This window comes from Trematomus bernacchii, unplaced genomic scaffold (genome assembly GCF_902827165.1).
Source record: "Trematomus bernacchii unplaced genomic scaffold, fTreBer1.1, whole genome shotgun sequence".
In the NCBI taxonomy this organism is placed as follows: Eukaryota; Metazoa; Chordata; class Actinopteri; order Perciformes; family Nototheniidae; genus Trematomus; species Trematomus bernacchii.
Genome location: NW_022987942.1, coordinates 3,156,517 through 3,174,398, shown reverse-complemented (window position 1 = coordinate 3,174,398; position 17,882 = coordinate 3,156,517). Strand labels below are relative to the sequence as shown.

Below are 17,882 nucleotides of genomic sequence, written 5' to 3'. Positions count from 1 at the left end.
ATGGCAATGAAATGTTATGACCCGAGCTCCTCCAACATGCAACATAATTATATAATAAAATACAAAAATAACATCACTCACTTCTTCCCCAGTTGCTCCTCAATCCTGACCTTCCAGTCCTCGATCCTCTCTCTGACCAGGGCCTTCATGGGGGCGATGTACACCACCTGACCACACAGAGATAATAAACAGTCATTCAATGGAAACACAGGTAGGTTTTCTCTGGTTGGAGGAATATAAAAAACAACAATACCAACAACACATTTGCATGTTGGAGCATCTCCAAGCAGCAGTCCCTGTGGAGGCAACAGTGAACAAAGTGCTGCCTTAACATGACACCAACCTGTGCTTTTTGAAAGGTTTTCTAATTAATGCAAACAATAAAGAACGTGTTAATATCGAGGTCAGGAAAATCCACGTCAGATACAACTCCTAGGTTGGCCAAATACACAAACAGTTATTTTCTGTGTGAAAAAATATAAATTCAATCACTGCACAGAGTAGATGTTAAAGCTGCCATTGGTTTTTTACCTCAAGTAAGACTATTGAGCCAAAAAGCGTGTCCCTGTTTAGCTTCGGGAGCAATGCACATCCATGAGGTATGTAGGAGATGTATGTAAAAAATGTGGTTACAAATATTGAGATTACTCATACAGAAATGAATGTCCTCATCACTGTATGTTACAGACAGTACCATACACCCACTACATGAAAACACTGATCATTTGCAATGTCAATTCCTAACAGGACACAACCGATCATGATCACCTACTGTATAGTGCTCCATAGCCTGTGGATCTCCATGGAGATTTGTCTTCATATTTAGTTTACACATTTTTGTTAAGGATTTAATAGATTTTAGTCTTGTGTGCTGCACTTCTCAGTTCTTATGTAAAGAGTTTCAATGCTCAACATAAAAGAAAGACAGCAACAAGTCCCCCCTCCCTCACAGGAAAGGCCCTTTAATGTAACCATGAAGCATACAGAGCCGGTCAGACCTTAGCGCCGGGATACTGGCTGAAGACCCTGAACATGGCCATCTCTGCGGCGATGGTCTTCCCGGAGCCCGTTGGCGCCCCCAGCAGGACGTTGGTGTCGGTGTGGTACAGCGTGTGGAAGATCTGCGTCTGGATGGGGTTGAAGTGAGTGAACTTGAACAGGCTCTCAAACTCCGGGTTACCCAGAGCCGTCACCGGGAGAGGCTGCAGGTCCAGCAGCTCTGAGGGGGGGGAGAAGGTCAATCAGGGGTTATTTCTACGTCTTTCATGTTTATTACAGCCAATAGTGGGGTACATCTGAAAACTCTAAAGTAGAAATGTTTCGAATTGAATGTTTGGAAAAATATACATTTATTCACATTAAAATAAGGATTAAAACTAAAACAGTGAGTCTCTATTTCAGAGGTATAAAAGCCAGGGATCAGATGTATCATAATATTTTCAGGAAAAAACAAAGCCCCTTACTTTACATGATGTTTCTACCCAAGCATGATAAAACAACATGCCAGCTATGACAGATATGTGATTTGACAGCCTCAATATGAGACAGTGTTGTACATCAGGAGCAGGACACATATTGCTCTGGAGCGGTTCAAGTATCAGCGGCTCAGAGAATGTGAATGTTTGCAATATTGTTTATCGCTTTCGTGATAGGAAATAAAACTGTCATGGTAAATATGTAACCACGAGAACAAACTGTTGATGAAGTGCCAGCCACTCCAGATCTAATTAAAATAAAGAAAATAGGTTCATAACAATAACAACTTTTTAGCCATTGTTTATCTCTAACAGTCGGTTTGCTGCTGAGCCGGGTGTGAACATTGGCTTTATCAGAGAATAAAAACAGCTGCGGCGAAGAGACAGGGTCGGGTGATGATGCTGCACTCAAGTCTTATCAGATAGATGGTTGATATAGACATTCTTTTCTTTTTTCTTAAGTGCAAGAGATCCTGTCATTTCTGATCAAGCTGTCAAACTTAGCAGTTAGGTTTTAAATACTCTAATTTCCCCTCCTCGACTCCTCGGTCCTCCGGTAGTGACCCGGAAATGGATTTCAGCGCGCCATGTTGAAGGACATCTCATTTCTCTAAATGCACATCGAGGACCGAGGATCGAGGATCGAGCATCGAGGAGGCTCTCTGGAGGAGCTCTAACCGAGGAGACACTGATGGGTCCTCCACGGCTCCTGCACGGATGTATTTCCGGCAACAGTGATGTTTAAAAGAGGCGTGACACACGGCCGGACTGATCTCAGCCAATCACAGCTCTGCATGCATCCCCTGGATATTATTTTATTAACTGCTTTCATCGCGACGCGATGTTTTCAGTGAGAACAGCTGTGAGGTCCGTGCAGAAAGCAGAGCAGTGTGTAAAATATATATCACTTAGTATAACAGGCCTACTCTCTTTATTTGCTGTAGTTTAGTAGATATCTACAAACAAAGAGTCGATATTTTTCTAGGACCATTTAGTGCTTCACATAATAAAATACACAACGGCTGTAGCCTGATTATGCTTTAGGAGCTGTAGGTGTGTGTGGTACAGTGTGTAGGTGTGTGTGGTACAGTGTGTAGGTGTGTGTTGTACAGTGTGTAGGTGTGTGTGGTACAGTGTGTAGGTGTGTGTTGTACAGTGTGTAGGTGTGTGTGGTACAGTGTGTAGGTGTGTGTGGTACAGTGTGTAGGTGTGTGTGGTACAGTGTGTAGGTGTGTGTGGTACAGTGTGTAGGTGTGTGTGGTACAGTGTGTAGGTGTGTGTGGTACAGTGTGTAGGTGTGTGTGGTACAGTGTGTAGGTGCGTGTGGTACAGTGTGTAGGTGTGTGTGGTACAGTGTGTAGGTGCGTGTGGTACAGTATGTAGGTGTGTGTTGTACAGTGTGTAGGTGTGTGTGGTACAGTGTGTAGGTGTGTGTGGTACAGTGTGTAGGTGCGTGTGGTACAGTGTGTAGGTGTGTGTGGTACAGTGTGTAGGTGTGTGTTGTACAGTGTGTAGGTGTGTGTGGTACAGTGTGTAGGTGTGTGTTGTACAGTGTGTAGGTGTGTGTGGTACAGTGTGTAGGTGCGTGTGGTACAGTGTGTAGGTGTGTGTGGTACAGTGTGTAGGTGTGTGTGGTACAGTGTGTAGGTGCGTGTGGTACAGTGTGTAGGTGTGTGTGGTACAGTGTGTAGGTGTGTGTGGTACAGTGTGTAGGTGCGTGTTGTACAGTGTGTAGGTGTTTGTTGTACAGTGTGTAGGTGTGTGGTACAGTGTGTAGGTGCGTGTTGTACAGTGTGTAGGTGTGTGTGGTACAGTGTGTAGGTGTGTGGTACAGTGTGTAGGTGCGTGTTGTACAGTGTGTAGGTGTGTGTGGTACAGTGTGTAGGTGCGTGTTGTACAGTGTGTAGGTGTGTGTGGTACAGTGTGTAGGTGCGTGTGGTACAGTGTGTAGGTGTGTGGTACAGTGTGTAGGTGTGTGTGGTACAGTGTGTAGGTGCGTGTTGTACAGTGTGTAGGTGTGTGGTACAGTGTGTAGGTGTGTGTGGTACAGTGTGTAGGTGCGTGTTGTACAGTGTGTAGGTGCGTGTTGTACAGTGTGTAGGTGTGTGTGGTACAGTGTGTAGGTGTGTGTGGTACAGTGTGTAGGTGTGTGTTGTACAGTGTGTAGGTGTGTGTGGTACAGTGTGTAGGTGTGTGTGGTACAGTGTGTAGGCATGTGTGTGTTGTACAGTGTGTAGGTGCGTGTTGTACAGTGTGTAGGTGTGTGTGTGGTACAGTGTGTAGGTGTGTGTGTGGTACAGTGTGTAGGTGCGTGTTGTACAGTGCGTAGATGCGGCGGACAGACAGGTCTCAGTTGGTTTGGTGTCCTATGCTTACTTTTAATACTTGTAAATAATACTTTTGGCCCGTAATTTCATTTCCTCATTGTAGCGACCAGAGAGGGGGGGGGGGGGGGGGGGGGGGATATATCCAGTCTCTGATTGTGTTACGTTATTATGAGAGTGCAGTTCTGTCCATCAGACAGAGGGCTGCTGTGCCTCCTGTCATCATTAATGGACGTCTCTTTAAAATGACCGCTCAGAGGAGAGGAGTTCTCATTTCTCTAACCGCCTGCTGCTTCCACTCCTCACTCCTCGGTTCCCCTCCTCGACTCCTCCGCTCGCATCTCCTGTGGGCGGGACTAAGTCTCCAGGATAGGAGTCGAGGAGGGGAGTCGAGGAGGGGAAATTAGAGTATTGAGAAGCCTTCACTGTGTCTGACACTCCACAGCTCTGATTGGTTGCTTTCCTTTGGGGGCGTGCTGGATTCTTTCATGATGAGCACTGAGGGGGGGGGCAGGAGGAACCAGATTTATTTCAGAGTTCTGATTCTGAATATTCCAGCAAACATGATCAAAACGGAACCTTTAATGACAGACTTCGGCTGACATGAGGTATCCATGTTTGTTGGTTTTTCCAGGCACTACCATAGTGGTTTTCACAAGAATCTTCAAGGGAAAAACTGATAATCACTATAACTTATATTATTTAATACATTTGTCATAGTTCTGTTTCTCAGAGCTTCTTCTTTCATATAAGTCATTCAAACCATTTCACCTATTGAAACACTGATAAGTGTTGCTTTTCTCTTCCGTTTCCTCTACCAACAACAACAGTAATGAAATATAAAAATAAGAGGTGTCAATCAAACAAAAATGTAATTAATCACACAAATATTCTCTGATTCATCATGATTAATCAAAGTTTAAAATACTAGTGTTTTTGTATTTTTTGGAGGTAGATAAAAAAAAATACACACTTGTTTTATACTTAATTATTACATGTCAGTTTGGTTTTGATGATCTCTGAATTATTGGCATTTATTCTGACAATTCACCGACACTTCTGCTTACACTTGCTTGTAAACGTTAGTATCCCAAATAAAAACCCCTTTCCTGGTCCCTGTAGTGCCTCCATGACCCTCTGCTAAACCCTCAGTGCTTTTCATCAGTAATCCATCATATATCTGCTGCTTGAGTTTGTGAATTGAAGCCAAGATCTCAAAATCTCTCATGTGAAATTGTTCAATAAATATGGCAAATTGAGTCTTTTTTGTAAGAGCCTGTTCAACTGAAAGACTGGAGAAACATTAAGCTCCTGCAGCCTGTGATATGATCTCTTCTGTGCTCTTGGATTCTTTCTGATATGGCTGTAGTTATGTCTGAGGGGGAATGTGGTCAGAAATAATGAATGCTTCCTTTCTTACAGTCTGAGGAGTGAATGAGTGGAGTACAGGAGGATTCGATGCTTTCTTCTCCGCTCCACATGGAGTTGTGATGTCAGATAATCCATTATGTGGTGGAGAGCCGCTGATTTAAGCTCACTGTGAATTATAGCTGCTGTTTTTACACAAACTATCCTCTGACTTGTGCCAGTGCTAGACTTTATAAAAAGCTTCGGTTTCTTTCAATATATAAAAGATGGCTCATCCATCAGTATATGAAAAAGCCTTTTTGTTATCCGTGCTAGTTGAATCAAACAATTTATGAATGATTTATACTATAGTCATGCGACAAAGAAGTCTGTTACACATCTGTCTTATCGCTATTAATAATCAGCTATCACATCTGACCCTGCTGCAGCAGGAAGAAGGCTAACAGCCACTGCCATCTATTCTGCTGATGTTCAGGTGTATATCAGTATGTAGTGTCTCTACTTTAAAGAGTCCTCTCCTGCTGATGTTCAGGTGTATATCAGTATGTAGTGTCTCTACTTTAAAGAGTCCTCTCCTGCTGATGTTCAGGTGTATATCAGTATGTAGTGTCTCTACTTTAAAGAGTCCTCTCCTGCTGATGTTCAGGTGTATATCAGTATGTAGTGTCTCTACTTTAAAGAGTCCTCTCCTGCTGATGTTCAGGTGTATATCAGTATGTAGTGTCTCTACTTTAAAGAGTCCTCTCCTGCTGATGTTCAGGTGTATATCAGTATGTAGTGTCTCTACTTTAAAGAGTCCTCTCCTGATGATGTTCAGGTGTATATCAGTATGTAGTGTCTCTACTTTAAAGAGTCCTCTCCTGCTGATGTTCAGGTGTATATCAGTATGTAGTGTCTCTACTTTAAAGAGTCCTCTCCTGCTGATGTTCAGGTGTATATCAGTATGTAGTGTCTCTACTTTAAAGAGTCCTCTCCTGCTGATGTTCAGGTGTATATCAGTATGTAGTGTCTCTACTTTAAAGAGTCCTCTCCTGCTGATGTTCAGGTGTATATCAGTATGTAGTGTCTCTACTTTAAAGAGTCCTCTCCTGATGATGTTCAGGTGTATATCAGTATGTAGTGTCTCTACTTTAAAGAGTCCTCTCCTGCTGATGTTCAGGTGTATATCAGTATGTAGTGTCTCTACTTTAAAGAGTCCTCTCCTGCTGATGTTCAGGTGTATATCAGTATGTAGTGTCTCTACTTTAAAGAGTCCTCTCCTGCTGATGTTCAGGTGTATATCAGTATGTAGTGTCTCTACTTTAAAGAGTCCTCTCCTGCTGATGTTCAGGTGTATATCAGTATGTAGTGTCTCTACTTTAAAGAGTCCTCTCCTGCTGATGTTCAGGTGTATATCAGTATGTAGTGTCTCTACTTTAAAGAGTCCTCTCCTGCTGATGTTCAGGTGTATATCAGTATGTAGTGTCTCTACTTTAAAGAGTCCTCTCCTGCTGATGTTCAGGTGTATATCAGTATGTAGTGTCTCTACTTTAAAGAGTCCTCTCCTGCTGATGTTCAGGTGTATATCAGTATGTAGTGTCTCTACTTTAAAGAGTCCTCTCCTGCTGATGTTCAGGTGTATATCAGTATGTAGTGTCTCTACTTTAAAGAGTCCTCTCCTGCTGATGTTCAGGTGTATATCAGTATGTAGTGTCTCTACTTTAAAGAGTCCTCTCCTGCTGATGTTCAGGTGTATATCAGTATGTAGTGTCTCTACTTTAAAGAGTCCTCTCCTGCTGATGTTCAGGTGTATATCAGTATGTAGTGTCTCTACTTTAAAGAGTCCTCTCCTGCTGATGTTCAGGTGTATATCAGTATGTAGTGTCTCTACTTTAAAGAGTCCTCTCCTGCTGATGTTCAGGTGTATATCAGTATGTAGTGTCTCTACTGGGACATGTCTCCATGCTTTAATGTTCAAAAAGGTTTTTCTTTTTCTCATACTGCCTGTGCTGCAGCACCTCTTTTCACCCTCTGTCTGAAACCAGAGCCCAGTCTGCTCTGATTGGTTAGCTGGCTGGCTCTGTTGTGATTGGCCAACTACTTTGAGATGCCCCGCATCACGTACAATTTGTTGGACTGCTATTTAACAGAAGCGAGAGTGTTACATAGTGATGCCATGTAGTGATGGGGATGTGGGATCTAATATGCACAATAGGGCCTCTTTAAAGTGGCCGTACAAAGTAAATAATAAGCACACAGGATAAGAAGGAAAAATAGTACAAATCGTACACTGGAATAAAGTACCTTCAAATTAAACTTGACTAATTCCATTTTTGTATTACTATTCTACTACTCCATTACATTTCAAAGGGAAATATTGTAACTCTTAATACACAATATGACAGCTTTTGTTACTAACTTTTACATAAAACCCCTTTAGATCTGTATATACTTTTTTTTATAAATAATAATTGTTTGAGCCATGCTATGAAAGCAGCAGAAAGCATACACATCTTCCGGCGCAGACAGAAAACTCATCTCTTTCGACTCCACTTCGAGCGATAGAATTGCTAACAGAGCACTTATATACTAATAAAGGACTGGCTTATCTAAAGCCAGTTGAGTAGCACTTGAAATGTGTTGGCTCTATGAAACCTGATGTACTTATATGATTCTGGTTTCTTCAAGTTTGTATCTTCTTGGTGGAATGCACTTATTGTAAGTTGCTTTGGATAAAAGCGTCAGCGAAATGCAATGTAATCTATGATCAAATCATCCAATATTACTGATAATGTCATATACAATAACTGATCAATCACAGGAGACATTATACAACTCTATTATATCACTTTTACTTTGATACTTTAATTGCATTTTCCTATAGAACTATTGTACTCTCACATAGTACCTTAAATGCAGGGCTTTTACCTGTAAGTGAGTATTCCAACATTGTGATACTTTCACTGAAGTAATAGAGTGTGTTATTCCCCCCCCCTGACTGAACTACAGTATGCAGTACTGGCTCTGACAGGGGACTGAAGCAACTGTTGTCTAACAGCTGGGAGCCTTCAGCAGAGTTCAGCTCTCACTCACTAAGTATCAGCGCTTTACATTCAAGACAAGTTAAGTCAAACCCCTGTTGTCACATCATAAATGTGTGTGTGTGAGAGAGTGTGTACCAGTGTGTGGGGGGTGTCTCTCGGGTAAGATGAGGTTCTGGAAGTTAATGATGCAGACGGCCTCTGCCCCCAGCCAGCGGTCGGACACCGCCCTGATGTAGTACTGAGAGGGCAGCGGCTCAAAGATAGGGATGGTGAACACGATGTGCTGAGGCTCCTCTGACACCACCTGCACGCGCACGCGCACACGCACACGCACACGCACACGCACACACACACACACACACACACACACACACACACACACACACACACACACACACACACACACACACACACACACACACACACACACACACACACACACACACACATCAGGAAACACTCTTTGAGAAACACAAGGACAATACAAACCAAGTAATACAATGACTGACCTGTTTCTTCTGCAGCAGGATGTGCTCAGAGTGGTATATGTGGTCATTGATGGGGTCCTCCACCCACAACCACCAGGGCTCACCCACTGACCCGTGGACCTGCACCATCCAGCAAAAGAACATTTAATCAGACGTTCTGCTCAGGCAGGTGCAGTGGGTGAAGATAAACAAACAAACTAAATAATGAACACAAAAACACACCAAGCTCTTATGTTTGATGGTGAAGTCAGTGATGGAAGGAGTACTTAGATTATTTACTTAAGTGAAAGTAGCAATACTACAGTGTCAAAATACTCTGTTACAAGTATAAGATCTGCATTCAAAATTGTACTGTATTGTATTGTACTGTAAGAGTATAATAGTACATGCATAATATTATACTTAATTACCAAAAGTTATTATTGTATTATAATTATTGATGCATTCATGTGTTCATAACTTCAGTGTTGCACCTGGAAATGTGCGGAATTATTGTATGATTGATATTTGGTTGATTTATATTTTGTATTTATAATTTAAATGTGCAAAGTAACTAGTCTCTTAATCTGTAAAATAAAGGTAGTGGAGTAAAAAAGTACAACATTTGCCAACAAAATGTAGTCGAGTCAAAGTATGAAGTAGCAAAATGAGACAATACTCAAGTAAAGTACAAGTTCTTAGTTACATCCCACCAATGTATGAAGTACAACAAATCCCTGTAGTCAAAATGTAATATAATTCCCCCTAAGCGCAATTTGAAGTGTATTAAAAGAAGTCTGAATACACATGTCAACCAGCCGCTCTGATCTGTGCCACGAGAAAAGAGCCTGGGGTGAACGCTTCTCAGTTCTGGAGGCTTCCATTTCTCAACGGCTTGCATACTGTTAGTGATTTCTGTGAAAGCTCTACGATGAGTGGGCCGACCTGTGATCCAGTCTCCAGTGTGCCGGCAGAGAGAGGATTCACTCTGCACAACAGAATCTAAACCAGTCGGCGGCAGCACACCTATATTTAAATATAATGAGCCAGACAAGTCTATAAGAATTTTTGTTTGTTTATATTCTGTTTTATGGTATCTGAGAATATGCGGGCGAAACTCTTTGAGTTAAGAGAAATGGCGTAGGCATGCGTTATTTTTGTTTATCAATTGTTGGGCTTAATGTACGAGTCCAGCCTACTTAAACATAAATCTTGATGATACATTTTTTTTTAAATGTTGAAGTGAAATGCATCAATCTGGAGCACTTTGAGCACCAAATGAATTTATGGATACAGCTCTCAACACTCAGATGAAAGGGAGCTGTATACTTTTCAATAATCCAAACATCTTTAGAATATGATCACAACCAATAACAAATCATTTAAACTTATTCTTATCTTATGTTACCTAGTTAGCATTCTTTCTTTTTATTTATGCATATTTTACTAATCACTCCCCTTTTAAACTGTTTTTTTTTTTTTTTTTACTGTCCTATAGTACACATTGGAATGATTTCTTACTTTATTTTTTACAACTAGGCTATATTAAATAGATAAAGGTGTGCTCTCTCTAGCTCTCTCTCTCTCTCTCTCTGTCTCGCTCGCTCACAGAGGCTGTGTGCTCCTCCGTGGCGATGACGGCTTGCGTTAAAAAATAATAATAAACATAGGCCTATTTGTAAAGTGGGGGGACACAAACGGGATTTCGAAAAGTGTCACGGTTAAACTCCTTATGAAGTGGTGATGGGAATGAGGCTAGAATGGGCGATCTGTTTAGTATTTGGAGCAAAACACTTCATAGACATGTTTTTTATATATCTGAGACCTATAATATATGCTTAACAATAGTATAATAAGAGACCTTTAAAGTAACACACTGATTTTCAGACTTTAAAACACATTTATTTCAAAATGGTGGGATTTACCTGCTTACCACTCCATTTTGTCACTACCGAAACGATCATGTCAATTACCGAAATGTAACCATATGTTTCGGTAGTGACTGTTTCGGTAGTGACGATTCTGGCTAAGTTTGAGCATAACTAAAGAATGCTAGCAAGTACATGGCTAGCATACACGTTTTTGAAGAGGTTTACACACTTAAAAAACATAATACTTTGCATAAAACCCAGAAAAAGTTTACTTAAAGGGGACCTATCATGCAATATGCACTTTTGTACATCTTTTATACATGAATGTGTCCCCGGTGTTCCAAGGAACTCACCAAGTGTCAGAAAACACAACCCTCTCTCTTTTCCTCCATACCCAAATCTCTAAAAACGGGGCTGCAACAGATCTGATACAGATTGATCCAGATTTGAACATTTCTCTGACGTCAGGACGGAGGAGCTCCGCCTATATGGCCAACTCTCCACCTATCAGGGGAATGAGAGGTTGCCGTGGCATGGTAACAGCATGGTAACATGACGCTCGTAACTCGGCCCCCTCCTTTGCAGGGGGGCGTGGTCAGCTGCAGCGCATGCAAAGACAGGGTGGAGGAGAGCAAAATAGAGCGAAATGAGGCATGGCTAAAATGCATGATCTGTTTGGTATTTTGAAAAAGAAAACGTATAAATATACCTTATATAGGTATGGCCCTACAATATATTATTCAAATATAGCATGATAGGTCCACTTTAATTGAAGATAATATGTGTGCGGTAGTGACAATTTTTAAGGTTACATGCCGATTTTCAGATTTATATCAAAAGTATGGGATATAGCTACTGGCCATTCAGCCATGAGGGACAGGGATTAGAGATGGGTGAGTCCTGATTCATCCGGATCATTAACCCGGATCCTAGTAATGAGCTGGTCGTGACGAGTCTCCCCTCTCCATTAACCCGAGTCCTTGAGTCCTACACCTGGTGACGTACAAATTAAAACTATAAATTGCGTCACTCGCTACTCTCCTTATAACATGTAAAATCACATTACAACGTACCCCAGTCCATCTGCCTAGCCTTTAGCAAGTAGGATAGCTGCCAGAAGTGATCGTTTGGCTCAGGGCACGCGGATCAGTGAAACTTCCTGCAGACTCGTGGGGACTCAGACTCAGAGCCGTAACCGTAGCAGATCCAGAGATCCAGGCAGACTCAACATGTACGAGTCAACAACAGACTCAGATTCGCAAATCCTGACTCACTGAATCAAAGGAACTTCCTTCACTTCCTGCAGACTCGTGGGGACTCAGAGCCGTAACCGTATAGCAGATCCAGAGATCCAGTCTCGTCATGCACGAGCATAGCCGCGGGAACTGGGAAGTCATTTTACGGTGCGGACAAAAGTGGGGAGAGATTTCAAAAACAGTAACATGAAGTTTTTCAAATGTTTTTCAAATGTATCAAATCCTGACTCACTTTGCAAAATATAACAGACTTGTGCGGACTCAGAGCCGTAACCGTATAGCAGCAGATCCAGAGATCCAGCAGACTCGTCGTCATGCAGGAGTCAACAGCAGACTCAGATTCGCCAAATCGCAAAATAACCCTTTTTTTTTGTGATCAACATTTTTTATTAAAGCAAAAGACACTGTGTAGCGGAGGTTAATGTAACGTTAGTTTAATATGCTCGTGAAATGCAACAACTTTTCAGTTTCACCGGTAGGATTTCTACGCTCTTGGTGATGCTGACTCATATGACTCAAATGGCTCGTATGATCCGGATCTCTTCAATGACTGACTCAGAAGACTCAGAGTCCGTAAAAGGATCCGGATTTGCCATCTCTAACAGGGATGCAGTGTCAATGCCTAGTCAAACATGCAGGGGTGTGGCTAAAAACCAGGCTCAGCCATTGGACTAAAACCCCTTGTGTTTCGGTAGTGACATGAAAACTGGGGACATGATTTTTCGAGTATAGTTTTTTTATTAAAAAATGATATAAATCTGTTTGAATGTAATCATAAAGATCTTCTAAATACACCATTGAACAACATTTAAAAAAATGTTTTAAGTGTTATTTACAGAAATTGAAATTTAGATGTCAGGGTTGGGGACAGCTACTTCCCAATAGAAAGTACCCTATAAATCAGGCATGGGCAAACTGCCCGCGGGCCATATACGGCCCGTTGGGCTTTTGAATCCGGCCCGCCGAATATTGGTACAAAATTGTCCAAATTATAGTAAAGACCGCATTCATTTTGCTTTTTTCCTGCAATACCCGGCATTTCAGTTGATCCCACTAGATGGCGCACTCTAGACACAATTTACCTTTGCTGGAGTCTGGTCTATTCTCTCAGCTGGCCCCACTCGGCAACCCGGCAAGATCCAAGAACCAAATACGTCACGCTTACATTGGAGGGGTTCGAGATTAACCTGAGCAATAACAGTTCATGGCGAGTACGGCAAATACAAGTTGTAACAAGCAGTAGGGCTGAGCAAAGTGACTAGAACGCGACCACACACTTATAAAAAACACTTCTATAAAGTCAGGCAACACTAACCAGGCTTAGTGTGATTCTGTTTATTTGACCTTACTTTAATGACCATCCGTTCACTGTTATTGACCATTGTGAAGAGGCAGACGTTTTCCTTTTGTTTTATATTATTGCAGCTATCGGATGGAATCAATACATGGGCTAGAATAAACTCCGGTAGACGAGCAGCACTGCAGCAGGCAGTAATGCAGCTGAACCACATTAATAAACAATGCACCACGGCACTCTGGAGAATGGTACAAGGTTGGAGAAGTAGTTCTTTAATTTAATCTGGCTTCGTATGATTAAAAACTACCCGACGCAGTCCTCTATTGATGTTGTTGTGAGCGGTGTTACGGAGAAAATCAGCGACGTAAAACGCTGTGTGGGTCATAAGAAGGCACGTAAATGTTTACGTCATGACGCAAACGATGACGCAATGACGCAATAATTCACCTTTGAACCCGCATCTGTAACAATGAGTGGACCAAAGAAAAGAAAAGTCAACATTGAGTGCCGAGTGTATAATGAGGAGTGGACAGCTAAATATTTTTTTATCGATCTGCTACTGGCCCGGCCCGTCTGTCAAATTTAAAACTCATAGTGGCCCCCGAGCCAAAAAGTTTGCCCACCCCTGCTATAAATGATGTTTTTGTATATATTAAGCTTATCACTATATAATGTAATGCCTTGTGTTTAAATAGACCATAACATATTCTTAGTAAATATCTATGTCTGAATACTTAATTGTTTTGTTAAATAGTTTTTCTTGTCGTGGGACCACACTTTGTACTAATTCGGTAGAATGCCCCATACAGTATATGTCTGAATTTTACTTAATTTAAAATGACTGTCACATCTGGTTTTTAAAAACAGTATGGACAGTATAAAGAGATAAACATTTTAGTAGCCTGGCTGATTCCCACAGTTCCTTGAATTATGCAATATGACAATAAGTGACTGAGGCTCATTCTATATATTTGCAAGGCTCCAACACTGCACTGTTGCATTTCTATTGAGCACCTCTGATTTGTGTATTTGGCATTACAGAGTACATGCTTTATCTTATATTATATGAATTAAAGAAGAATAAAGGACAGTATTGACCACACTGTGGGGGTGGTCTGTGGGGGTCCTGTGTCAGGACATGTGTCGGGCTCTGCAGCCGGATCACTGCTAAGCCCCTGCTCTCAGTTACCTCTCTCCCATGATTGGAGCATGCATCGCTAATCGGACATAAACATTCATCTTCATATTCTCCCCCGCTACAATGAGCTTCCTATTGCACTCAGATTCCAGCAATAAGCTTCCCATGATCCTCTCTGGCCAGTCTGCCCCCTGAGGTGGGACATTCAGGCTCCCAAGGACAGATGGAGATTCCATGGCTGTAAGAGTAACAAGGTAGGAGGAGCTGCTCTTCTTCTCTCCTTGTGAGAATGGGAGTACACTGGTGTTGGTGTGTGTAGTGACGCATATCAGGAGACAGGAAGAGGAGACAGCCACTTGGAACAGCCCTGGATGGTAAGGGGTTGTCTGGCCAAATGTCTCACATCCTGTAGAGGTGTGAGGAGATGGTAGCTTGTTCTTTCATGGAGGATAGCAGCTGACGTCAGATTAACATCTATTCCTCTACAGCTGATCCAAACCAAAACAACATCGCCGAAGATGGTTCTAGTGTTCAAGGCGGCTACAGTGAAGGAGAATCAGCTGTGTTGTGTTTTATGCAGCAGTTTAAGTCGTTTTTTAAATACATTTTGATTGTTTTTTTATTTTTACTCAAATTGGACTCAAAGTTTTCATGCTCTGTAGAAACCTGGCTAATGTAGATTTGCATTAACGTGCCACCGGTTAGTAATCAGATTTAACCCGTAAGCCTTGTCTTATTTTATTGCATCTTAATTCTGTTATTGATTAAAGACATGACTGTATGGAGTATTTTTTATTTTCTTTATATTAATCTTTAACTGCAAAGTAAAGTTTTGAATTATTTATTGAATTTATTATTATGCAAGGAGAAGTAATCCCTCTCCTTGCATCCTGCTGCTGTCTGTCTTTGGCCTGCCTGAGTTTTTCTTATTAATGCCGGCCCATTCATTTTTTCATTTGTATTTTGTGCGGATCAATTTGAACTTCCCTTTGACATCCCCTTACATTAAAACACGATTATACATGTACCCTTTTACCTCTGGATTTAAACATTTGTTGTCTACATTTTGCTTGATTTGAAAACACTAACATTTGGTTTTTACAAATGGTTTGTTTAAAACATATATTTATTTCTTGAGTAGCTTGACTGATTAACATGTAAGACTTCCCACAGTTCCTTGCACTGTGAATATGACGGTAAGTGACCAAGGCTCGTTCTAATACAGGAGGCTTTAGTTATGCAAGACTGGAACACTGCACTTGTACAGATTCTACTCAGCGCCTCTGATTTCACACGACCATGTTACACACTGCAGCAGCACACACTCGACTACAGCAGCCCTCTTGACCTCATCTGACCTGTGTGATGGGATTCCTACATACTATCTTACACCTCTACTGTAACGGTCACTTCTCCTTATCACAAAAAAACGATTATTCCCTTTACCCGAGAAAATGATTTAAGCGATAGTGCAGCCTGGTGTCCAAACAGAAGCAATGTTCCAGTTTCAAAGGATGATCTGACTAACACGGAGGCAACTATTGTTAGGATTAAATGTTTCTGAATGTTTAAATATGCAAATTAGGAATTCATATATTTAGATATGGGCTCATTTGCAGACATTTCCAGAGCAGTTTGAACATCGGATGAAGATAAGTTTAAAAATGATTGTTTCATTATATGGGAGGGGATCTTTTTGTATCACTCTATAAAATAAAAAATGTTGTCAACAGAAAGGAAATCCATTTTCACAATTTCTTTAGTGATAAAAGGCTCTATAAATCACGTTGTGAATGATATTCAAAGAAAGCCGTCAGTAGAAAGCTTGGAAATATAGATAGAAATGAAACTGGAATTGTTGGTGCATGCAAGTGCTACTGAAATGTAGTTTTATGGCTCAGAGTATGAGAAGAAAATATGATTGTGAACTTCGTTTATTTTAACTACTTTGAGAAAGGAAAAGTAAAAGAGACCAACATCTCAAAACCAACTGGTCTATGAGGAAATATGTTTAGCCTCCACTGACTTTCCCTACCTACATTTATTTATATATATATATTGTTACTGTACACACTGTTAACATTACACTTCTCCTATTTCACTAATACTCACCAGGCTAACACTGTATAATATATTATATATAATACAATATTGTAATAGATGTTAGTTTTTTTTCGTAATGAATTTACACGATAAAAAGTGATTCATTAATATGTATCAATATTAAATTGAAAATGAAAATATTTAAACTAAAAAATATCAATCAATTCCTTTATTTATTTCTTTACTTTATTAATCACTCCGGCAAAGGGACATTTCACCCACATTGCAACAATATAAAGCCTGCTTAAAAGTAACTGTTAAGTGGCAATAGCAATATTCTTTAATATCAATATCCTATTTACATGCACAACTGACTGATTGTAATTGTGGGCAAACACTTTTGGGATTTTTATGTATTGAATATTATATGTATTAAAATATATTTACTCAACTCAAGTCTTTTAAATAATCATTTAACGTGATTCCTTTTAATTCACTTTTCTGAAAAATCTTGCATCGTTATGTTGTAGTTCAAACTAGAGGGTTGACAAATGCAACAAAAATAAACTCTTGGAGAGTATGGCACTGACTTTTAATTATTATAATTTGTTTTAATCTGAAGAGAAGCAGCAGAATGGCAGTGTTACAGTGTCTTTAATGTTTACCTGGTCGTGCCAGCGGAAGTCAGGCGTGATGACGAGCCGCACGCGGAGCACGGTGCGTGTGATTGGCTGGATGTTGGCCTCCATGGTGATGGCAGGGATCTGGTGGGCACACTGTTTGACCGACTGTCCGATGTTCACATGGTGCAGCATGTGACCTGGGAACAATGCAAGGCCGTTATCATGTGTTCCATATGTTTATTAATATAAACCTATATAAAACTAATAGAAGGATGATGTGGCTCATGCAGATTACAGTGAAAATCCCCATGAAAACCTGATATTAAAATAACAGGTGCTAAACCTGCTAAATTCAGCACAAATGTCTTTGTCATGAGTGTTGTCATACCCACTGTTCTGAGTTTCTTTGTTTAACTGGATTCACTATCAATCCCAATCACTTGGCTGTTTTATAATCAGCATTTCCAGTTGTTCCAGGAACAAGAAGGATTATCCCAACTTAACAATAAAGATTTACATTTGAAAAACGTGTTTAAGAGGTGAAGGGCAATTTTGACGTTACCTTAATATAAAACAATAAAAGGTAGAGGTAGAAGGAACTGGTGTTACAAACGTAATGTGTGTGAATGTGAGATGGTCATAACAAAACAGCGTGTCAGAACACACACAGGTCTCTGAACTAACACTGTGTGTGTGTCAAAGCGTAAATATTTAACATTTAAAATAAATGTGTGTTCAAGGTAACGCAACATTTTTCAATGATTAAGACATTTTCTTTGCATGTCAATAGGACCAGAATATATATACAATATCACTATATCCAAATCTGGGTCAACATATTGGCGCTGCCTTTTTTTTTTACCATAGAAATCAATCAAATTTCAAGTCTGCTGCCGGTTTGATTGTAATCTTACAGCAGAATATGTAGAAAACAGGTTAACATGGAGAAAGTGTTAAGATTAAAGGAGGTCACCTATTATGCAAAATCCACTTTTTC

At 40.6% G+C, this 17,882-nt stretch overlaps 1 protein-coding gene across 1 annotated transcript in view; it reads right to left on the bottom strand.

Annotated features, from left to right (window-relative positions):
• The window catches only part of ascc3 (activating signal cointegrator 1 complex subunit 3), a 165,503-nt gene that overhangs the window by 34,254 nt on the left and 113,367 nt on the right, over window positions 1-17,882 (bottom strand). Inside the window, exons 22-26 of the mRNA XM_034115595.1 lie at window positions 16,928-17,082; window positions 8,700-8,798; window positions 8,326-8,494; window positions 999-1,219; window positions 82-167 (exon numbers count right to left, since the gene is read on the bottom strand). Coding sequence (XP_033971486.1) covers window positions 82-167; window positions 999-1,219; window positions 8,326-8,494; window positions 8,700-8,798; window positions 16,928-17,082 — 730 coding nt within the window. The remainder of the gene's footprint in view (window positions 1-81; window positions 168-998; window positions 1,220-8,325; window positions 8,495-8,699; window positions 8,799-16,927; window positions 17,083-17,882) is intronic.